This window comes from Sus scrofa, chromosome 6 (genome assembly GCF_000003025.6).
Source record: "Sus scrofa isolate TJ Tabasco breed Duroc chromosome 6, Sscrofa11.1, whole genome shotgun sequence".
NCBI lineage: Eukaryota > Metazoa > Chordata > Mammalia > Artiodactyla > Suidae > Sus > Sus scrofa.
The window spans coordinates 56,485,397-56,509,114 of NC_010448.4; the positions used below are offsets into that span (position 1 = coordinate 56,485,397).

Here is a 23,718-nt window from a genome sequence, read left to right on the forward strand (position 1 = left end):
ATGATGGGGTCCTGGAGCCCAGGTCCTGGGGCATTAACGGAGGAGTCCAAGAGATGTCTGAACAGCCTCCCCCACACTCTTCCCCATCCCTTCTCTCACCACAGCCTGGGCCCTCTGGGTTCTGGAGGGTTTGTGCCCTTTGGCTTTGAAGGGATTCTCCAAGGAGCAGCAATGCCTTTCTACTCATACTTTGGTCTTAATGCCATTATCACTACAGGTAACATGGTCATTTGGGCTGCCCTTGAGCAATGGGGTTGGCAGTTGATGAGGCTGCTTTTGGAGGTGGGAGGGGGAAGAATATTGAATGGTTTCACAGTGTGTTTTCCTGACCTGATGCTCCCACCATCCTGCAGGGAGAGAAACCACCAACCCTCAGCGTTCCATCCCTTGGAGCCTAGTAATCGTCATCTTCTGCTGCATTTTGGCCTATTCTGGTGTCTCAGCAGCTCTCACCCTCATGGTGCCCTACTACCAGATTCATCCTTACAGCCCCTTGCCGCAGGCTTTCCACCATGTTGGGTGGGCTCCTGCCGGATACTTTGTGGCTGTTGTCATCCTGTGTGCTCTTTTTTACAGGTCAGTGTCAAAGCTTTCTCTCCATGTACCGTCAGATGCTCAGGCATCCTCTCTCTTGGGATCGAGGGACAAGAGGGAAAGCACCTCACCCCATGTGGGACCAGGGAGCAGAAACCGGAGCTGTCCTGCTTCCCTGCATCCTCACACGTGTTCCCATTATTGTCTTTTCCAGCCTCCTGCTTGTCATGTTGACCATGTCTCAGTTGATTTGTGAAATGGCAGAGGATGGGCTCCTTTTCCAGGGACTTGGCCAAATCTATGCTCGAAGAGGCACTCCCCTCGTGGCCGTCCTGGTTTCTGCAATTCTTTCAGGTCCATAAACACAACCCAGTTCTTCTTGGATCAATTTCTTTAGCTTGGATATATCCAGTGGCTTCTCACTCCCTCCCCCAACCCTCGTTCTAGGGATCCTGGCAGTGCTTTTCGAGATCTTTCATCTTGTGGAACTCTTGTCAGTTGGGGCCCTGTTTGTTTACTTCCTCGTGACTTTTTCTGTCCTGGTCCTCAGGTGAGACTCCACTACACCTTGATTGGGGTCTTGGTCTCATGGAGGTTGACAGTATGATCCCCTCCTGCTGCTTCCTAAATGTCCTGCTGGGCTTGAGTCAGGAAAGCAGTGGACTAGGCTGTCTGATGCTGGATGCATAGGGGCAGCTGTTCATGTTACCTTTATACCTCTAATTCAGGTACCAGCCAGACCAGAGCTTCAGCAAGAAGGAGAAAGTAGAGGAGGAAATTGAGATGGAGCCAATAGTTCAGTTAAATCCTTCACAACTGTTTCTGAAGCATGAACCTCAAACCCTATATCGAGACACCTCACCCCCACTCTGAAGTCTGGTCAGATAGTCTATGGAGGCACCTTCCTGCTGGGTGAGCACTGGGACTTCACTTTGGTCACCTTCTGAGATGGACAGGATGGGCATGGAGTGTCTGGGCTGGCAGCTGAGGAGTCTTGCAGATGTGATGGCCCTTCCTGGGGTGGGCAGTGTGGGGGAGGGGTGACCCCAGGTCTTGGCCCATTTGGCCTCTGGAGTTGAGCCTGTTGTCCTCCCCCTTGACCCATGCAGTTTTCCTGCTGACCATCCTGAGCCTGCTTCTGGCCCTGTGGCCCAGCCGCGTGTTCTCTGGAGACCCCGGGTTCACAGCAGGGGCTGTGCTGCTGCTGCTGCTCATTGCGGGGATCACCGCCATCAATTGGAGGCAGCCCCAGAACCCTTCTCCTCTTCCCTTCAGGGTAGGTGACCTTATGTGCCCAGCTGTCCAGGCTGAGTGGCTGAAGTCGGCATGCTTTGAGGTGAAGCCTCCTTTGCTGGACCAGGGAAGGGGGGGACTTGCTCAAACCCATGGACCTTCCCTGGTCCCACCCAGTGCGTCCTCCACCCACCCCCAGTCTCAGTGGGCCCTGAGTGCACAGCCTGAGGAGGACTGGGGTCTCCTTGCCCACGTGGGGGAGGGGCCTCCCTCTTCAATATGGGTGCTGTGTTCAGGGAGTCACTGACTTTGCCCCCAGGTCCCTGCTCTGCCCGTGCTCCCAGTGCTGAGCATCTTTGTGAATGTCTACCTGATGATGCAGATGTCCTCTGTGACCTGGGCCCAGTGTGGCATCTGGAATGCCATGGGTGAGTGGCCCTCTGGGATGAAGAGGCCTCTTGAGGGACAGAACCCAACCCCGTTCCTAACGACCTCTCCCCACAAACTGTGTCAGATGCCATAATAGGAGACCTACTGGGCATTTGTAAGTGGGAAGAGGGTCTGCTTTTCCTTCTCCTATTCTCATTTCCCTACTAGGACTGGCCATATAGTTTGCATATGGGATCCAACACAGCTTGGAGGAAAAGAGGGATCCACAGCCTCCAGCCTCCACCTTTCAGACTCTGCATGAAAGCACCTCTAGTGCTGAATCCTCTTAACCACAGGAAGTAGATGCTGTGTGGTTCCCTCCAATACAGTGTCTGTTTTCTTGTTCAAGCAACACCGTGATCCTCTGTGGGGTATGTGTGGGTTGCATTTGGAGACCTGTTTTCATTGACAGAGGACAAAATCACTTTCATATTGTGTAATTTTTAACTGTACATTTCTTTCTTTCCTTCCTTCCTTCTTTATCTTTTCCTTCCTTCCTTTCTTTCTTTCTTTCTTTCTTTCTTTCTTTCTTTCTTTCTTTCTCTCTTTCTCTCTTTCTTTCTTTCTTTCTTTCTTTCTTTCTTTCTTTCTTTCTTTCTTTCTTTCTTTCTTTCTTTATCTCTTTCTGTCTTTCTTTCTTTCTGTCGTTAGTTCTTTCTGTCTTTCTTTCTTTCTATCTCTTTCTCTCTTTCTTTCTTAAGGATCGCACCTGGGGGATATGGATATTCTCAGGGTAGCAGTGCAATTGGAGCTGTAGCTGCCAAACTATACCACAGCCACAGCAAAGTGAGATACAAACTACATCTATCCCCTACTCGGCAGCTCATAGCAACACTGGATCCATAACTCACTGCGTGAGACCAGGGATTGAACCTGCGTCTTCATGGATGCTAGTCAGATTTGTTTCTGCTGAGCCCGGCCGGGAACTCCTGTAGATTTATTAATGATGGCCATTCAGACCGGTTTGAGGTGGTACCTCCCTGTAGTTTTGATTTGCATTCCTCTAATAATTGGTGATTAGTTGAGCATTTTTCATGTGCCTGTTGGAAATAAATCCCTATGTTTTCTTTGGAGAACTGTCTATTTAGGTCTTCTGCCCATTTTTAAAATTGGGTTGTTTGCCTTTTTTGCTATTGAGGTGTATGAGCTTTTTTGTCTATTTTAGAGAGTAAGCCCTCTTTAGTGGCATCGTTTGCAACTCTTTTCACCCATTCTGTACATTGTCTATTTTTTTTTCCTGGTTTCCTTTGCCTTGCAAAAGCTGATAAGTTTTCTTAGACCCCATTGGCTTATTTTTGTGTTTATTTCTATTGCCTTGGGAGACAATCTATGACACCATTTGTGGGGTTGATGTCAGAGAATGTTTGCCTAGGTTGTTTTCTAGGAGTTTTATGTTGCCTTGTCTTAGGTTGAAGTCTTTAAGGTATTTTGAGTTTCTTTTTGGGCATGGTGTGAGGGTGTGTTCTAGTATCATCGATTTACATGCAGCTGTCTAGTTTTCCCAGCACCACTTGCTGAAAAGACTGTCTTCTCCCCATCTTTTTAATTAAAAACATTAATTATTATTATTATTATTATTATTATTATTTGCTTTTTAAGGCCACATCTGCAGCATATGGAAGTTTCCAGGGAGAGGTTGAATCGGAGCTACAACTGCCGGCCTATGCCACAGCCAGAGCAACTCAGGATCCGAGGCATGTCTGAGACCTACACCACAGCTCACGCACCGCCAGATCCCTGACCCACTGAGTGAGGCCAGGTGAGGAACCGTCATTTCTCCTGGATTCCAGTTGGATCTGTCTCCGCTGAGCCACAACAGGAATTCCTAGAGCAAGATGTTGAGTGTTGGGATAGTGCAGACACAATACACAGTGGGTCTGTGGGCACTCCTTTTTCCCGTTTTATATTCTTGCCTCCTTTGTTGAAGATCAATTGACCTTAGGTGTCTGAGGCCCTAAAAAGGAAAAAAAAAAAGGAAAAACCCCAATCATCTTGGATAACACAGGGTTGCCTCAAACCTTCAATTTGCAAAAAAAAAAAAAAAAAAAAAAAAAAAAAAGAAAAAAAAAAGAAATGCAGTGTCTTCCAAGCCCAGTAAAGCAAGGTGTGCCTGTACACATATATGTTCATATGTTTATGTGTAATTAATATGCATAAAATAGGTACATGTAATTTAAGTACTAAAAAGACACGTGTTACTCTTCCCTGTTCATCTGGAATTCACTGTCTGGCGGCATCGTGTGTGTTTCTTTGCTGTGTCTCTCACCCGTCGGTCTCTGTGTATGCTCTCTGCATTCTCATTTCCTCTTAGAGAGACATTGAGTGCATTGGGTTAGGGGTTATCCCAATGACCTGCTTGTCCTGAATTCCCCCTCTAAGGGCCTGCCTCCAAATACAGACACACTCTGAGGTATGAGGGTTCAGTTTGCAGAACAAAGGACCCTAAATGCCCAAGTGCCCAGCTGGATTGGAGGGAAGACAGGATGATGGGAAATCGGGGTGGGGAAAGAAGGGCCTGAGGGACAACTAGGAACAAACACATGTGGGCAGAACCCATCCCAGGTTTTGCCTTGAGGAACCACATCCAAGAGAAAGCGCCTTACACCAAACACGTGAAACTGGCATGTCATCACCGCTCTTCTAAAGCTTTGGCCAGCTGCCCTGAGCTGCTTTCCTGTCTGGATCCCGAACAGTTATCAGCCCCTTGGGGACAGAAACCCGGGTCTCCACCATGGCCTGGTGTCAATTCTGTCACTCGGGAAAGCTCAACCAATATTTGCAAGGGATCGACTCCATGTAGGAGACTCCTACAAAGGAAGTGGAGGACGCTTAGGACCTGGACTTACTTCAAGCTTACAAGGTTCTTTCTCTCACTTACAGATGTGACTCTGAAGCTTAGTGACAGCCTCCATGGGTTGCCCCATAGAGAGGGGGTCAGTCCAGGCAGTGTACCTCCAGAACCAGAGCCCTTCACTCTACTCTTAAACGACCCTTCCCTTCCTTCCTGTGGATCTTCCACGCCCTCGTCCAGTGCCTAGACATCACCTAATAGCCAGAAGAAGGACAGAAAAACTCCCTGAGGGATTGTTGGCTTGGATGAAGAGCTCAGATTCCTTTCTCACTCAGAACTCCTTCTAGTGGCTGAGATTAAAACCTTTGCATGATAGGAGTTCCCCTTATGATGCAGGTATTAACTACATTAAATATTTTAAAATTAAAAATAAAATGCAATACCACTAGACATGCTCCAGAAGAGCTAGAATGAAAACGATGGGGGAAAAAAAAAAAAGAAACAGGGTTTGGTGGGATGTGGAGTGTGGATATTCTGCTGTTGGAAATAGAAAGAGGTGTCACCTCTTCTAGGTATGTTCCCAACACAGTTTGACCCAAATATGCACGACGACACGTCTACTAGAGGTTCATCTCAGCTCTCCTTGTGGCGGCTCCCCACTGGAGCCGACCAAAAGCCCATGGAGACTGGACGGGGTCAGTCCTTTGTGAGGGATGGACATGATTTCTTCCAGCTTCGATGGGATACAAGTGCCCAAAACGCTGGGTAATTTTTAGGTGGAGACTGTGATGAGCTGAAGTTTTACCTGCCCGCAGGGAGTCTGGGCCCTCTCAGTTCCCTGCAACAGCCCTGCAGAGGGACCTGCAAACCCAAGATACATGAAAGAGGCCAGACCCTGTGTCCATCTTCACTGGGTCCATTTATAGATCACCCGACGTGAGACAACATCAGTTTCTGCTGCTGGATCAGGACAGAGGTCCTCCTAGGAGGAGTGGGGACTGGATTGGCAGTGGGGGGAGGGGAGGTTCCAGGGTGCTGGCATTATTTCTGCTTGGCTCCTTTTTTGTGTGTGTGTGGTCTTGTTAGGGCCGCACCCTCACATATGGAGATTCCCAGGGTAGGGGTTCTAATCAGAGCCTCAGGGGCCGGCCTACACCATAGCCACAGCAATGCTAGATCCGAGCCGCATCTGCGACTGCACCACAGCTGAAGGTCATGCTGGATCCTTAACCCACTGAGCAAGGCCAGGAATGGAACCCGCAACCTCGTGGTTCCTGGTTGGATTCGTTTCCGTTTTGCCATGATGGGAACTCCTTCCCTGCTTGTCCTAATGTGAGTACATTCATTTGGGAAAATTCATCAACCTCTATCCTATGACATGTGCATTTGTCTTTGTATGTTCTAGTCAAAAAGACTTCATTTAGATTTTTTTTTTTTGACTACACCTGTGACATGCAGAAGTTCCTGGGTCAGGGATCAGACCTAAGTCATAGCTGTGACAATGCTGGACCCTTAACCACTAGGCAACCGGGGGACTCCCTAGATTTATTTCTCATTGAGGTGAGATATATTTTTTTATCTTTTAAATGTATGTCTTTTCAAACTTTTATTTTAATTTTTTTAACTGTCCAAATGAAATTTTATTTATTTATTTATTTTTTGCTATTTGTTTTTATTTGCCTTATGCTTTTTGTTCCCCACTTCTTGCACTATAGTCTTATTTTGGGTTATTTTAATTTTTTAATTTTATTTTTATCATATAATCGATTTACAATTTTTCAGGTGTACAGCAAAATTCAGTTAAAGATATATATACACACATATATGTATTCTATATATACAATACAGTGTGTATGTATACACACATATGTGGATGTGTATATATTTATATACATACATATATTTTTATATTTGAGCCAAACTGAGGACTATAGCAGGGAAGACATCCTTCCAATTGCTCCAAGGACCTGCTCCACTGAGGCACGGTTTTATTTTATTTTATTTTATTTTATTTTCCCACTGTACAGCAAGGGAATCAAGTTATCCTTACATGTATACATTTTTTTCCCCACCCTTTGTTCTGTTGCAACATGAGTAGCTAGACATCGTTCTCAATGCTACTCAGCAGGATCTCCTTGTAAATCTATTCTAAGTTGTGTCCGATAACCCCAAGCTCCTGATCCCTCCCACTCCCTCCCTCTCCCATTGGGCAGCCACAAGTCTATTTTCCAAGTCCATGATTTTCTTTTCTGTGGAAAGGTACATTTGTGCTGGATATTAGATTCCAGTTATAAGTGATATCATATGGTATTTGTCTTTGTCTTTCTGGCTCATTTCACTCAGGATGAGATTCTCTAGTTCCATCCATGTTGCTGCAAATGGCATTATGTCATTCTTTTTTATGGCTGAGTAGTATTCCATTGTGTATCTATATCACATCTTCTGAGTCCAATCATCTGTTGATGGACATTTGGGTTGTTTCCATGTCCTGGCTCTTGTGAATAGTGCTGCAATGAACATGTGGGTGCATGTGTCTCTTTAAAGTAGAGTTTTGTCCGGATGTATGCCCAAGAGTGGGATTGTGGGGTCATATGGAAGTTCTATGTGTAGATTTCTAAGGTATCTCCAAACTGTTCTCCATAGTGGCTGTACCAGTTTACATTCCCACCAACAGTGCAGGAGGGTTCCCTTTTCTCCACACCCCCTCTAGCACTTGTTATTTGTGGACTTATGAATGATGGCCATTCTGACTGGTGTGAGGGGGTATCTCATGGTAGTTTTGATTTGCATTTCTCTTGTAATCAGTGATGTTGAGCATTTTTTCATGTGTTTGTTGGCCATCTGTATATCTTCCTTGGAGAACAGTCTATTCAGGTCTTTTGCCCATTTTTCCATTGATTGATTGGCTTTTTTGCTGTTGGGTTGTATAAGTTGTTTATATATTCTGGAGATTAAGCCCCTGTCCGTTGCCTCATTTGAAACTATTTTCTCCCATTCTGAAAGTTGTCTTTTTGTTTTCTTTTGGGTTCCTTTGCTGTGCAAAAGCTTTTCAGTTTGATGAGGTCCCATGGGTTTATTTCTGCTCTTATTTCTGTTGCTTTGGGAGACTGACCTGAGAAAATATGCATGATGTTGCTGTCAGAGAGTGTTTTGCCTATGTTCTCTTCTAGGAGTTTGATGGTGTCCTGTCTTATGTTTAAGTCTTTCAGCCATTTGGAGTTTATTTTTGTGCATGGTGTGAGGGTGTGTTCTAGTTTCATTGCTTTGCATGCAGCTGTCCAGGTTTCCCAGCAATGCTTGCTGAATAGACTTTCTTTTTCCCATTTTATGTTCTTGCCTCCCTTGTCAAAGATTAATTGACCATAGGTGTTAGGGTTTATTTCTGGGTTCTCTATTCTGTTCCATTGGTCTGTCTGTCTGTTTTGATACCATTACCACACTGTTTTGATGACTGTGACTTTGTAATATTTCTTGAAGTCTGGGAGAGTTATGCCTCCTGCTTGGTTTTTTGTTTCTCAGGATTGCTTTGGCGATTCTGGGTCTTTTGTTGTTCCATATAAATGTTTGGATTGTTTGTTCTCGTTCTGTGAAAAATGTCCTGGGTAATTTTATAGGGATTGCATTGAATCTGTAGATTGCTTTGGGTAGTATGGCCATTTTCACAATATTGATTTTCCCAATCCAGGAACATGGAATATCTTTCCATTTCTTTACATCTTCTTTGATTTCTTTGATTAAAGTTTTATAGTTCTTGGCATATAAGTCCTTTACCTCTTTGGTGAGGTGTATTCCTAGGTATTTGATTTTGTGAGGTACAATTTTAAAAGCTATTGTATTTTTGTATTCCTTTTCTAATATTTCCTTGCTGGTATACAGAAATGCGACTGACTTCTGAATGTTAATCTTATATCCTGCTACTTTGCTGAATTTATGAATCAGTTCAAGTAGTTTTTGGATTGAGTCCTTAGGGTTTTCTAGGTATAGTAGCATGTCATCTGCATATAGTAACCGTTTTGTGTCTTCTTTTCCTATATGGATGCCTTTTATTTCTTTTGTTTGTCTAATTGAGGTGGCAAGGACTTCCAAAACCATGTTGAAGAGCAGTGGTGAAGTGGGCATCCCTGTCTTGTTCCAGATTTGAGTGAGAAGGCTTTCAGTTTTTCCCCATTGAGGATTATATTTGCTGTGGGTTTATCATAAATGGCTATGATTCCACTGAGGCATGGTTTTCAGCACATTCTCACACCTCCTCCGAACTAAGGATATACATCAAACTGGGCAGGATATACTCCTTCAGGGTTTGAAAGAGACAGGTTTCGTATATATAGCGCCGCACAGCAGGAGCATGGTGGCTGGGAAGGGAATGTTACCAGTCCTTATCTTTGTGGTTTTGTGGTTTTCTTCTTAGGACCTCCCCTGGTGCATATGGAAGTTTCCAGGCTAGGGGCTGAATGGGGGCTGCACCTGCCAGCCTATCCTACTGACCCAGCAAGGCCAGATCCCAGCCAGACCTGTGACCTAAGCTGCAGATTTTGGCAATGCTGGATCCTTAACCCACTGAGTGAAGGCAGGGATGGAACCCGCCTCCTCATAGTCACAATGTCTGGTTCTTAACCCGCTGAGCCACACCGGGAACTCCGACACTCCTTATCTGTGAGAGAGGGTTAACCTGGAACCATAAGGAGGGAGGGATTCATCCTTATCTATGAAAAAGGCATTCTTGGGGGGAGGGGGAGGGAGTGGGATGGCCTGGGCATGTGGGGTTACTAGCTGCAAGCTCTTTTTTTTTTTTTTTTTTTTTTGTCTTTTTGCCATTTCTTGGGCTGCTCCCACGGCATATGGAGGTTCCCAGGCTAGGTGTCCAATCGGATCTGTAGCCACAGGCCTACGCCAGAGTCACAGCAACTCGGGATCCGAGCCGCGTCTGCAACCTACACCACAGCTCACGGCAATGCCGGATCGTTAACCCCCTGAGCAAGGGCAGGGATCGAACCCGAAACCTCATGGTTCTTAGTCGGATTCGTTAACCACTGCGCCACGATGGGAACTCCATGCAAACTCTTGCATTTGGAATGGATAAGCAATGAGACGCTGCTGTGTAGCCCTGAGCACTACATCTGGTCACTTGTGATGAGCATGATGGAGGATAATGTGAGAAAAAGAATGAATACATACACATACGTGTGTGTGTGTGCGTGTGACTGGGTCTCTTTGCTATTCAGAAATTGACAGAACACTGTAATCAAGTATAATAGAAAAAATGAAAATCATTATTTTTAAAAAAAGGCATTCTTTACCTCAATGGTTAAAGCAGATCTGCCAGAAGGGGTTGACAAGATTCGTTCCCACAAAGTTCAGGCAGAAACAAGTATGAGCCAAAATGACGTCTCCACCCCTCGAGTGGTGAACGTTGTCTCCACTGCAAACGCATGATACTCTTCGACCCATCAGGTCCAGGAATTCTCCTTCTGAGGACTCACCCAGAAGAACCGAAGGCACCCTCCAGAAGAATTCTCTGTACAGCCTTGTTCCTGGCAGTGTTGCTCACGAGAGCTAGAACACGCAGCACCCCCAAATGCCCACGGACCAACGAAGGGCTGTCGGAGGTCGTGTGTACACACAGCAGTGTGTTGTTCAGCATTAAGAAGGAAGGGAATGCTAACACATGCCGCACCGTGTGTCTACCTTACAGACGTCCTGCTAAGTAAGGTGAGCTTTCCTGCAAAGGAGAACTTGGAATGACTCCACTTAAGTATTGTAAGAGGCACCTGGAGTGGTCAGATGCCTAGAGACAGAAAGTGGTAGGGAGATTGCGAGGAACCAGGAGAGATGGGGTTTGTTGGTGAGTGGGTACAGTTTCAGTTGTGCAAGAGGCAAACCCTTCTGGGGTTTGGTGGCACAAAATGTGAACATAGGTTACCATGACTGAACTGGACCCTTAAAATGGATGAAATGGAAATTTGATGTTCTTTGTGTTTTATAACTGTAAAAATGTCTCAGAACCATGCCCTGAAGATAACCCCAGACGTGTCAAGGGCTGATAGGAACACTCCAGATGCTCCCACCCACCCAGCCCCAGCCCCACCCAACAACCCAGGGGTTAAGCCTTATCCTTGCTGGGACTTCCAGCTTCCCACTTTGGAGACGTGTCATCTCCAGCCCCACACAGCTTAACCTCCGCCTCCCTGTGTGTTCCAGTGCTCCAGGCTCTGCTTCAAGGATCCAGTAAGTCTTGAGTATCCCCTCTCCTGGAGGAGACTAGGTGCAGGGTTCAGCAGCTCCTAAAGAGACCTCTGCCATCGCAGGGTGCAGCTGGGTCAGCCTGGCTCAGCCTGAGGGTGGGAAGACCCATTGTACACTAGAAAGCGGAGGGGCTGGGAGCTGCTGTGTTTGTGAAAGATGAGGTGGGGCTTGGCTCAGTGTCTGGATTCTAAGACTCATTTTTGTTGGACCTGTGCTCAAACAGCGGTAAAGATGACCCTTATACAGGGTTTATGACATGAGAACCACTGACCTCGGCTTCCTGTGTACAATTGGAGGTCTGGGTTTCCACCTCTGTGGATTCTGGAACACTGTAACTGAGGGACTGACTTGGACACCTGTGGCTTTTGGTATCTGTGGAGGAGGGCTGATGGTGATGCGTATGAATCAACACTGGGCTTGCTGACACTGTGATGGGGCTCAGAAAACACATTACTGGTATTAATTGAAAACATGGTCGTGGGAGATCCTGTCATGGCTCAGCAGAAAGGAATCTGAGTAGCATCCCTGAGAACCCAGGTTTGATTCCTGGCCTCACTCAGCACATTAAGTGTTGCGATGAGCTGTGGTGTAGGTTTCAGAAGTGCCTTGGACCCTGAGTTGCTGTGGCTGTGGCATAGGCCAGTAGCCACAGCTGCAATTCCACCCCTAGCCTGGGATCCTCTGTATGCTGCGGGTGCATCCCTAACAAACCAAAAAAATAAAATAAAATAAAAGTAAAATGTTGTGGTAAAATACATATAGCATAAAATTGGCCATCTCCACCATTGTACGAGTACAGTTCTGTACCATTAAGTACATTTCCATTGTCCTGCAACCTGTCTCAGAACCCTTTTCTTCTTGTGCCCATTTAACAATAACTCCCCGTTGCCCCCTCACCTCAGCTCCTGGCAAACCACCGTTTGACTTTTCTGTCTATGAATTTGATTCTCTGGGCATTTCATAGAAGTGGAGTCATACACTCTTGGTCTTTTTGTGACTGGTTCATGTCACTTAGCACAGTGTCCTCAAGGGTCCTCCATGTTGTAGCAGGGGTCAGCCATTGCTGTTTTCTTAGGCTGAATCATATTCCACTGTCTGTATGGAACCCATTGTGTCTATCCATTCTTTGGGGGATGGACATAGGACATGCTTCCATGTTTGAGCTACTGTGAATAGTATTGGTATAACCATGGGTGTACGGTTATCACTTTGAGACCCTGTTTTCAGTTCCTTTGGGTCTATAGCCAGAAGCTGAATTGCTGGATCATAGGGTAAATCCATTTTCAATATTTGAGGAATGACCATATTTTATGCATTGTATCTCCTCCCTTCTCCATTTTACTTTCCTACTCACAGTGCCCAAGGGCTCCTCCGTAGTATCTGAAGCAGAAGAACACAGACACCCAGAGAATGAAATGACTTCTCCAAGTGCACAGACGTGTTGATGGAGCCAAGGTTCTTTTTTAAATTCTTTATTTTTTTTATTTTTTTTTGTCTTTAGGGCTGCATCCGTAGTATGTGGAGGGTCCCAGGCTAGGGGTCGAATCAGAAGTGTCGTTGCCAGCCTACACCACAGCCACATAAAAGCAGGATCCAAGCCACATCTGCGACCTATACCAGAACTCAGGGCCATGCCGGATCCTTAACCCACAGAGTGAGGTCAGGGATTGAACCTGCATCCTCACGGATGCTCTTCAGATTCGTTTCTAGTGAGCACGGAAAGTCTGAGCCAAGATTTTATTTTGTTTTTATTTTTATCTTTTTTTGCTTTATAGGGCCGCACTCATGCCATATGCAGTTTCCTAGGCTGGGGATCCAATTGGAGCAGTAGCCGCTGACCTGCGCCACAGCCACAGCCACTCAGGATCCGAGCCAAGTCTGCGAACTACATCACGGCTCACGGTAATGCTGGATCTTAACCCACTGAGCAAGGCCAGGGATCGAACCTGCAACCTCATGGTCCCTAGTCGGATTCGTTAACCACTGAGCCACGACAGGAACTCCTGAACCAAGATTTTAACCAGAGTTCCCCAGCTCTTTGAATGTTTGCTCTTAACCACAGTGCTAATCATGGACTTTGGAGTGTCATGGTCAGAGGCTTCCTGAAGATGAAGAATGAAGGGTTGGTCCCTTTCCTGCAGGCAGTTGGGAGACAGACCAGTGTGGTTTGATGCCTTGACTGAGCTGGGCTGGAGTCTGTCCCATGTCATTCTGCCTGAACTCGCAGTTCCAGCTCCATGTCACTCTGCAAGCAGTGACACAGAAAGCAGTCCGTTTTCAGGAACCTTGGTGTAGAAAGATGTGGAGTCTCAGTTCTCTGATCACCCAGCCCCTCAAAAGTCCCTTCACACATAACATGGAGGGAATGGAATAATGATGAAAATTTGTCCTGTTTTAAAAGTAGAAAATAGAAGGACAAAGATGGCACATAGTTTGTACAAAACCAGACAAGCTCTAGATTTGAACTAGCAGAGCTGGCTGATTTCAATTCTAGAATCATCAGTTCTAGGGGAGTTCCCCTTGTGGCTCAGTGGAAATGAGCCTGACCAGCATCCATGAGGATGCAGGTTCAATCCCTGACCTCACTTGGTGGATTAAGAATCCAGCGTTGCTGTGGCTGTGGCATAGGCCGGCAGCTGTAGCTCAGATTCTACTCCTAGCCTGGGAACCGCCATATGCTGTGGGTGGGCGCCTTAAAAGACAAAAAAAAAAAAAAAAAACAAAAAACCCCACCAAATCCCGAAAAGCAAAAAACACAAATAGAATCATCAATTCTCAAATCAGCACCTTTTACCAATTAAGCAGCTGCTGTGTTTGTTCCACGCACTGTATTAGAAGCTTTTTTAGAGTTCCCACTGTGCCTCATCAGGTTAAGATCCCAACTAGTATCTATGAGGCTGTGGTGGGATCCCTGGCCTTGCTCAGTGAATTAAAGATCTGGCATTGCCATGAGCTGTGGTGTAGGCTGCAGTATCAGCTCTGATCTGCTGCTGCTGTGGCTGGGATGTAAACCTGCAACTGCAGCCCCGCTTGGAACCCTAGCCTGGGAACTTCCATATGCCCTGGGTACAGCCCTACAAAGCAAGAAAGAAGAAGCAGCTTTTGCTTCTGAAGGGACAGAAAACTTTTCTTTGCCTGGTCTAATTATTACATTTACCTAAGAGATGGACGAATGTAGTTTGGTATCTAGAGGAGGCCCATAAAAACTCTGAGGCTCAAAGTCAGTTGGGCACCTGGGGTTTATATGGTACCCAGAGCCAAGGAGAAGGGGTGGGGTTCTTGGGGTTCAAAGGGGAGGGAGACAGTGCCCAGGAGGATGGGAGGAGCAAAGCTTTGCCCCTCGGTGAAGTCAACACTTTTTGAGATAAAAGTTATTTGGAGTTCCCGCTGTGGCTCAGTGGTTAAGTATTTTTAGTTTTTGGAGGAACCCCCGTCTTTTCTCCACAGAAGCTGCTCCTTTTACACTCATCCTAACAGTGCACGAGATTGGTCAGAAGCATTTGAAAAAGAGGCAAACAGGGGTGCTGAGCAGTACATGACGTGTTCAAAGGCACAGGTGTGGGGGCGGAGCCAAGATGCGAATCAGCGTTTCCTGGCTCTTGGAAAGCTTGCTCTTCACCACTGGGCTGAGCCTGGACTTTGGAGGCTCCGTGGGCGGGAGCTTCCTGAAGATGACTGTGTTCACTGGGTCAGCCTGGCCCTCAGAGCTGGGTAGTGGGGAGACATTGTGTGCCCCAAAGATTAGGGGAGAGAATCCTGTCACTTCTGATTGAGAGTGAAGGTGGGACCCTTTCCTGCAGGCAGCTGGGAGACAGACCAGTGTGGTTTGATGCCTTGACTGATCTGGGCTGGAGTCTGTCCCATGTCATTCTGCCTGAACTCGCAGTTCCAACTCCCTGTCACTCTGCAAGCAGTGACACAGAAAGCGTTCCATTTTCAGAAACCTTGGTGTAGAAAGATGTGGAGTCTCAGTTCTCTCATCACCCAGTCCCCCAAAAGTACTTCGCACATAACAAGGAAGGGAGGGGGTAAGGATGGCAACCATTTCCCTTGTTTTATGGTGGAAAGGAAGACGAAGAAGGCACATAATTTGTACACAATCAGACAAGCTGATGCACAGCAGAGCTGAATTGGAACCAGCAGATGTGGTTGACTTCAGTTCTAAAATCATCATTCTTAGCCACTCAGCTTAGGCCAATTAAGCAGTGGCTGTGTGTGTCAGGCACTGTTTTAGAAGCTTTAGCTCCTGAAGGGGCAGGAATCTTGGCTTTCTAGATTCTTTGGCTGGTCTGACAATGAATTTATATAGCAGATGAACAAATTTAGTTTGTTAGGTACAGGAGGCCCATAGAAACTCAGAGGCTCAAAGACAGTCAGGCACCTGAGGCTTAAATGCTCACACCCTGAGCTTAAGGAGAAGTGGGTGGGGATCTGGGTGTTCCCAGGGAAGGGAGACAGTCCCCAGGAAGCTTGGAGGAGAAGTGCTTGGAAAGCAGATGTTTGCCCATTTAGTTAGAGACGTCTTTCTGAGATAAAAGGTTATCTCCAGAAACAGCTCTCTTCCTGGCATGGGCCGTCTGTCTAAGTTATTGAGCAGTTAAGGGAGAGGCAAGAGCTGTTCCTGAGTCTGCTGGGTCTTCATTGCCTTCAGCTCCAAACAGTGCACATGTGAAGTGGTGCATTTTGGGGGAGACATAATTCTCTCCCCTCCCTGCTCCCCAAGGAGCCCTTCCAGTAACTCTGAACCATGTGGAAAGTCTTCCTTAGAATTGAGGAAACCAAAGCTCAGAGATGGAGGACGTGTCCCGTGTACCCCTTTATCCGCTGATCCCATAACCCCATTGCTTTGTGGAGTCAGACTCCCAGGGTCAAGTGTGGATGGACATTCTTGGTGACTTTGGGTCTTATTTTCTCTGCAGATTGGAGCCGCCTCAACTATGTCTGGGATGCTGGGTCAGCGTGTTGGCCAGTTTGGTGAGAAACTGGTCCGAAAGCGGCCACTGGAGCCCAGGGAGGAGTCTGAGATTCCCACACTTCATCCAAACATCCTCAATCTAGTGCTTTTTGGTGTGAATACCCCCAAGGCTCGTATATACATCCTGGCTGGTGCCATGGCTGTGTCTGTAGCTGGACCTGCGATCATCATCTCCTTCTTGGTCTTTGGCTTATTTTCCTTGTTGTCTGGATTCTTCTTTGGCGAATTGGTGGCTCGGGTACCACGCTCTGGTTCTGTGTATCTCTACAGCTATGTGACAATGGGACAACTGCATGCCTTCATTACTGGCTGGAACCTCATACTGCATTTAGGCATCGGTGAGATGTCGGGAGCGGGCCATGCTGTGGGCTTAAGACCAGGGACCTGGGAGAGAGAACTGTGGTCTTCCCTCGTTCATCTGCCCTTTGTCATTGACCTTGTAGAGGGAGTCAGGTCGTCGTGGCAGAATCCCCTCCCCCTGCATTCTCCTCGGCTCTATCCTGTTGTCCTAAAATGACTGGACCCAAAACCTAGAAGGAGGGGGAATTGTAGGGAGTGGGTGCGAGGGAGGCACATCCCACAGGCCCATCCCTTAGCATTTGAAAGGCTTTGCTCAGCTGTTGTCTTCCTGGGATTTCCCTGTACCAGTCGAGGGAGATTTCAGCCCTCATCTCCCAGCCGTGCTGGTCCTACTTCCCTGTGTTCTTTTCTTGCATAACCTCCATCTCCTCCTAACATATCACATAGCCCATTTAGTCACCTGTATCAGCTCCCCCCCAGCCCATGAAGAGAAAGTTTGAGACGAGATTTTTTTGTTTGTTTGTTTGTTTTCCCCTCAAAATCCACTCCAGGGTGTTCATAGGGGTTCAGTTACTGTCTCTTCATGAATCTTCCTTCTGCCACTGCAGCCACTGCCTGTGTTACCAGGGCCTGGAGCTACACCTTTGACAGCCTGATCGGGAACCATATCTCGCAGGTGTTAGAGGGAACGTTCTCTGAGCATGTGCCCTCGTTCCTGTCCCCATACCCAGACATTGTTGCGCTGGTGCTAGTGCTGGTGATGACTGGTAAGAAGGGGTCAGAGCTAAGCTGGGAAGCATGGACTGTGAATGGGGGAGCTAGGGTTGGAAGGCTTGGGTCCCCAAATGGTCGGGGGATTAGGACTGGAGAGAAAGGGTCAGGAAGGCAGAGCTTAGCCTATTGTTTTCCACCTTTGCAGCACTGACGTTTGCAGGGGGTGGGGGCTGTCCTGTGCTCCCCGAATTGCATTTTTCTTTCTTTCTTTTCTCTTTTTTTAAAATAGAGCTGCATGGGTGGCATATGGAAGTTCCTCAGGCTAGGATTTGAATCCAAGGCACCCCTGTGACCTACACCACAGCTCATGGCAGCACTGGATCCTGCAGCCAGTGAGTGAGGCCAGGGATCCAACCCACATCCTCCAGAGGCAACAGTGGGTACTTAACCAGCTGATCCACAGTGGGAACTCCTGTAAAATAACTGTGGGATGTTTACCAGCATCCCTGGCCTTTACTCCTCCATGTGACACATGACAGTCAGAATGTCTCCAGATATGGCCACACCTCCATCCGGGGACAAAATCAGCCCAGCTCCGAATGACTGAGAAAATGACAAGTTTTCTCATGTATATTGATAACAAGCATTTTTGTTTTTGTCTTTTTAGGGCCACACCAGCGGCATATGGATATTCCAAGGCTAGGGGTCTAATTGGAGCTACAGCTGCTGGCCTATACCAGAGACACAGCAACACTAGATCTGAGCCGCCTCTGCAATGCACACCATAGCTCACTGCTCGCCAGATCCTTAAGCCACTGAGTGAGACCAGGGAGGGAATCTGTAACCTTATGATTCCTAGTCAGATTCTTTCTGCTGCACCACCACAGGAACTCCACAATGATGTTCTTTTAAAGGAAGGAAGATTCTCAGAGGAGAACTAATGTACTATTTGTCTCAGCTTTATTGAAATATCATTCACATACCACATTGTCTTAGTTTATGTTATACAGCATGATTATTCGATAGATGTATGTATTGTGAGATGATTGCCACGATAAGAAACGAACCATCTTGGAGTATACAATTCCGTGGCACTTAGGACATTCACAGTGTTGCACAACCGACATCTCCCTCTACTTCCAAACATTTTCATCTCCCCCAAAGGCAGCCCTGTACCCACTGAGCATCACTGTCCATCCCCCACCCCACCTCAGGTCCCCAACCCTAAGACCTTGACCACTGCCCATCCACTTTCTGTCTCTGTGGATTTAATTATTTTGGAGGTTTCACACTTTCCATCTTTCCCACAGGGCTACTGATTCTGGGAGTTCATGACTCAGCCCTGGTTAGCAAAGTGTCTGAAGGAGTCAATGTTTTGGTTCTCAGCTTCATGATACTCTCTGGCTTCATTAAGGGAGACCTGCACAATTGGCAGCTCACAGAACAGGACTATAAACTGGCCGCATCTGGATCCAATGACACCTCTAGGTTAGGAGGGTCCTTTTGCCCCTAGTCCTGCTTAGAGGGGGCTGCAGATCTGGGAATACGGTGGGAACGGAAGAGACCTGGGCTGATGGATCCAGATGATGGGGTCCTGGAGCCCAGGTCCTGGGGTGTTAACAAAGGAGTCCAGTAGAGATGTCTGAACAGCCTCCCCCACACTCTTCCCCATCCCTTCTCTCACCACAGCCTGGGCCCTCTGGGTTCTGGAGGGTTTGTGCCCTTTGGCTTTGAAGGGATTCTCCGAGGAGCAGCAATGCCTTTCTACTCATACTTTGGTCTTAATGCCATTATCACTACAGGTAACATGGTCATTTGGGCTGCCCTTGGGCAATGGGGTTAGCAGTTGACGAGGCTGGTTTTGGAGGTGGGAGGGGGAAGAATAGTGAATGATTTCACAGCTGTGTGTTTTCCTGACCTGATGCTTCCACCATCCTGCAGGGAGAGAAACCCCCAACCCTCAGCGTTCCATCCCTTGGAGCATAGGGATCATTATCTCCATCTGCTTTTTGGCCTATTCTGGTGTCTCAGCAGCTCTCACCCTCATGGTGCCCTACTACCAGATTCATCCTTACAACCCCTTGCCGCAGGCTTTCCACCATGTTGGGTGGGCTCCTGCCGGATACTTTGTGGCTGTTGTCATCCTGTGTGCTCTTTTTTACAGGTCAGTGTCAAAGCTTTCTCTCCATGTACCGTCAGATGCTCAGGCATCCTCTCTCTTGGGATCGAGGGACAAGAGGGAAAGCACCTCACCCCATGTGGGACCAGGGAGCAGAAACCGGAGCTGTCCTGCTTCCCTGCATCCTCACACGTGTTCCCATTATTGTCTTTTCCAGCCTCCTGCTTGTCATGTTGACCATGTCTCAGTTGATTTGTGCAATGGCAGAGGATGGGCTCCTTTTCCAGGGACTTGGCCAAATCTATGCTCGAAGAGGCACTCCCCTTGTGGCCGTCCTGGTTTCTGCAATTCTTTCAGGTCCATAAACACAACCCAGCCCTTCTTGGATCAATTTCTTTAGCTTGGATATATCCAGTGGCTTCTCACTCCCTCCCCCAACCCTCGTTCTAGGGATCCTGGCAGTGCTTTTCGAGATCTTTCATCTTGTGGAACTCCTGTCAGTTGGGGCCCTGTTTGTTTACTTCCTTGTGACTTTTTCTGTCCTGGTCCTCAGGTGAGACTCCACTACACCTTGACTGGGGGTCTTGGTCTCATGGAGGTTGACAGTATGATCCCCTCCTGCTGCTTCCTAAATGTCCTGCTGGGCTTGAGTCAGGAAAGCAGTGGACTAGGCTGTCTGATGCTGGATGCATAGGGGCAGCTGTTCATGTTACCTTTATACCTCTAATTCAGGTACCAGCCAGACCAGAGCTTCAGCAAGAAGGAGAAAGTAGAGGAGGAAATTGAGATGGAGCCTATAGTTGAAGGAAATCCTTCACCATCTGTACCTGAAGCAGGAACCTCAAACCCTCTAAAGAGTCTGTGTAACCCTATCAGCACCACCCCAACTCTGAAATCTGGCCAGATTGTCTATGGATGTGCCTTCCTCCTGGGTGAGCCCGGGGACTTCACTTTGGTCACCTTCTGAGATTGGCAGGATGGGCAGGGAGTGGGTGTGCTGGCAGCTGAGGAGTCTTGCAGATGTGATGGCCCTTCCTGGGGTGGGCAGTGTGGGGGAGGGGTGACCCGAGGTCTTGACCCGTTTGGCTTCTGGAGTTGAGCCTGCTGTCCTCCCCCTTGACCCTTGCAGTTCTCCTGCTGACCATCCTGAGCCTGCTTCTGGCCCTGTGGCCCAGCCGCGTGTTCTCTGGAGACCCCGGGTTCACAGCAGGGGCTGTGCTGCTGCTGCTGCTCATTGCGGGGATCACTGCCATCATTTGGAGGCAGCCCCAGAACCCCTCTCCTCTTCCCTTCAGGGTAGGTGACCTTATGTGCCCAGCTGTCCAGGCTGAGTGGCTGAAGTCGGCATGCTTTGAGGTGAAGCCTCCTTTGCTGGACCAGGGAAGGGGGGACTTGCTCAAACCCATGGACCTTCCCCGGTCCCACCCAGTGCTTCCCCCCCACCCCCTGTCTCAGTGGGCCCTGAATGCACAGCCTGAGGATGACTGGGGTCTCCCTGCCCACGTGGGGGAGGGGCCTCCCTCTCCGATGTGGGTTCTGTGTTCAGGGAGTCACTGACTTTGCCCCCAGGTCCCTGCTCTGCCCGTCCTCCCAGTGCTGAGCATCTTTGTGAATGTCTACCTGATGATGCAGATGTCCTCTGTGACCTGGGCCCAGTGTGGCATCTGGAATGCCCTTGGTGAGTGGCTTTCTGGGATGAAGAAGCCTCTAGAGTGACTGAACCCAACCCCCTTCCTAATGACCTCTCCCCACAAAGTGTGTTAGATGCCATAGTAGGGGACCTTCTGGCATTTGTAAGTGGGGAGAGGGCCTACTTTGCTTCTCATGGTCTCATTTCTCTGCTAGGACTGGCCACATACTTTGGATATGGGATCCGACACAGCCCGGAGGGGAAGAGGGATCCACAGCCACCAGCCTCCAGCCTCCAGCTCCCAGACCCTTCATGAACACACCCCTGGTGCTGATTCCTCTTAACCACAGGGAATAGATGATGTATGGTTCTCTCCAAATACTGCATGTGTTTTCTTGTTCAAGCAACACTGTGATCCTCTATGGGGTATGAGTGGATTGCATTTAGAGCCCTGTTTTCATTGAGCCCCGTTTTCACTTTAGTATTGTATAATTTTTTTCTTGTTTTTTTTGCCTTTTCTAGGGCCATTTCCCGCAGCATATGGAGGTTCCCAGGCTAGGAGTTGAATCAGAGCTGTAATCTCCAGCCTATGCCAGAACCACAGCAATGCGGGATCTGAGCCATGTCTGCAAACTACACCACAGCTCATGGCAATGCCCGATCCTTAACCCACTGAGCAAGGCTAGGGATCAACACGGCAACCTCATGGTTCCTAGTTGGATTTGTTAGCCACTGGGCCACCTCAGGAATTCCTATTCATGTTTATTCCTATTGCCTTGGGAGACAACCTAATAAAACATTAGTGTGTTTGATGTCAGAGAACATTTTTCCCAGGTTGTCTTCTAGGAGTTTTATATTGCTTTGTCTTATTGTTTAAGTCTTTAAGGTATTTTGAGTTTCTTCTTGTGCATGGTATGAGGGTGTGTTCTAGTGTCATTAATTTACATGCAGCTGTCTAGTTTTCCCTGTACCACTTACTGAAAAGACTGTCTTTACGCCGTTTTATTGTATTTTCAATTGAAAACTGATTTTTTTTTTTCTTTTTAGAGCCACACCTGCAGCATATGGAAGTTCCCAGGGAGAGGTTGAATCGGAGCTACAACTGCCGGCCTATGCCACAGCCAGAGCAACTCAGGATCCGAGGCGTGTCTGAAACCTACACCACAGCTCACGCACCGCCAGATCCCTGACCCACTGAGTGAGGCCAGGTATGGAACCCTCATCTCTCCTGGATCCCAGTTGGATCTGTCTCCGCTGAGCCACAACAGGAATTCCTAGAGCAAGATGTTGAGTGTTGGGATAGTGCAGACACAATACACAGTGGGTCTGTGGGCACTCCTTTTTCCCGTTTTATATTCTTGCCTCCTTTGTTGAAGATCAATTTACCTTAGGTGTCTGAGGCCCTAAAAAGGAAAAAAAAAAAAAAGGAAAAATCCCAATCATCTTGGATAACACAGGATTGTCACAAACCTTCAATTTGCCAAAAAAAAAAAAAGAAAAGAAAAAAGAAATGCAGTGTCTTCCAAGCCCAGTAAAGCAAGGTATGCCTGTACACATATATGTTCATATGTTTATGTGTAATTAATATGCATAAAATAGGTACATGTAGTTTAAGTACTAAAAAGACACGTGTTACTCTTCCCTGTTCATCTGGAATTCACTGTCTGGCGGCATCGTGTGTGTTTCTTTGCTGTGTCTCTCACCCGTCGGTCTCTGTGTATGCTCTCTGCATTCTCATTTCCTCTTAGAGAGACATTGAGTGCATTGGGTTAGGGGTTATCCCAATGACCTGCTTGTCCTGAATTCCCCCTCTAAGGGCCTGCCTCCAAATACAGACACACTCTGAGGTATGAGGGTTCAGTTTGCAGAACAAAGGACCCTAAATGCCCAAGTGCCCAGCTGGATTGGAGGGAAGACAGGATGATGGGAAATCGGGGTGGGGAAAGAAGGGCCTGAGGGACAACTAGGAACAAACACATGTGGGCAGAACCCATCCCAGGTTTTGCCTTGAGGAACCACATCCAAGAGAAAGCGCCTTACACCAAACACGTGAAACTGGCATGTCATCACCGCTCTTCTAAAGCTTTGGCCAGCTGCCCTGAGCTGCTTTCCTGTCTGGATCCCGAACAGTTATCAGCCCCTTGGGGACAGAAACCCGGGTCTCCACCATGGCCTGGTGTCAATTCTGTCACTCGGGAAAGCTCAACCAATATTTGCAAGGGATCGACTCCATGTAGGAGACTCCTACAAAGGAAGTGGAGGACGCTTAGGACCTGGACTTACTTCAAGCTTACAAGGTTCTTTCTCTCACTTACAGATGTGACTCTGAAGCTTAGTGACAGCCTCCATGGGTTGCCCCATAGAGAGGGGGTCAGTCCGGGCAGTGTACCTCCAGAACCAGAGCCCTTCACTCTACTCTTAAACGACCCTTCCCTTCCTTCCTGTGGATCTTCCACGCCCTCGTCCAGTGCCTAGACATCACCTAATAGCCAGAAGAAGGACAGAAAAACTCCCTGAGGGATTGTTGGCTTGGATGAAGAGCTCAGATTCCTTTCTCACTCAGAACTCCTTCTAGTGGCTGAGATTAAAACCTTTGCATGATAGGAGTTCCCCTTATGATGCAGGTATTAACTACATTAAATATTTTAAAATTAAAAATAAAATGCAATACCACTAGACATGCTCCAGAAGAGCTAGAATGAAAACGATGGGGGGAAAAAAAAAAAGAAACAGGGTTTGGTGGGATGTGG

The 23,718-nt window shown here is 47.6% G+C and overlaps 1 protein-coding gene and 1 pseudogene across 3 annotated transcripts; both read left to right on the top strand.

The window, feature by feature from the left end:
- Window positions 1–23,682, top strand: part of LOC100620251 — a 41,858-nt pseudogene extending 18,176 nt beyond the window's left edge.
- Window positions 946–23,682, top strand: LOC110255287 (cationic amino acid transporter 3-like). 3 transcript variants are annotated; one of them, XM_021094915.1, is made up of 17 exons: window positions 946–1,084; window positions 1,263–1,446; window positions 1,644–1,810; window positions 2,087–2,195; window positions 10,439–10,696; window positions 12,587–12,685; window positions 16,150–16,543; window positions 17,114–17,272; window positions 18,530–18,707; window positions 18,909–19,021; window positions 19,161–19,383; window positions 19,556–19,695; window positions 19,789–19,891; window positions 20,071–20,270; window positions 20,468–20,634; window positions 20,908–21,016; window positions 21,184–23,682. In XM_021094915.1, the coding sequence occupies exons 7-17, from the start codon at window positions 16,168–16,170 to the stop codon at window positions 21,282–21,284; spliced, it is 1,869 nt and encodes a 622-aa protein (XP_020950574.1). In that variant the 5' UTR covers window positions 946–1,084; window positions 1,263–1,446; window positions 1,644–1,810; window positions 2,087–2,195; window positions 10,439–10,696; window positions 12,587–12,685; window positions 16,150–16,167; the 3' UTR covers window positions 21,285–23,682. The 3 variants fall into 3 exon arrangements, 2 of the variants coding, with proteins under 2 accessions (XP_020950574.1, XP_020950573.1); XM_021094914.1 differs by lacking the exons at window positions 946–1,084; window positions 1,263–1,446; window positions 1,644–1,810; window positions 2,087–2,195; window positions 12,587–12,685 and adding an exon at window positions 6,194–6,547; XR_002344780.1 differs by lacking the exons at window positions 946–1,084; window positions 1,263–1,446; window positions 1,644–1,810; window positions 2,087–2,195; window positions 12,587–12,685 and adding an exon at window positions 6,190–6,547 and having other exon boundaries at window positions 20,468–21,016.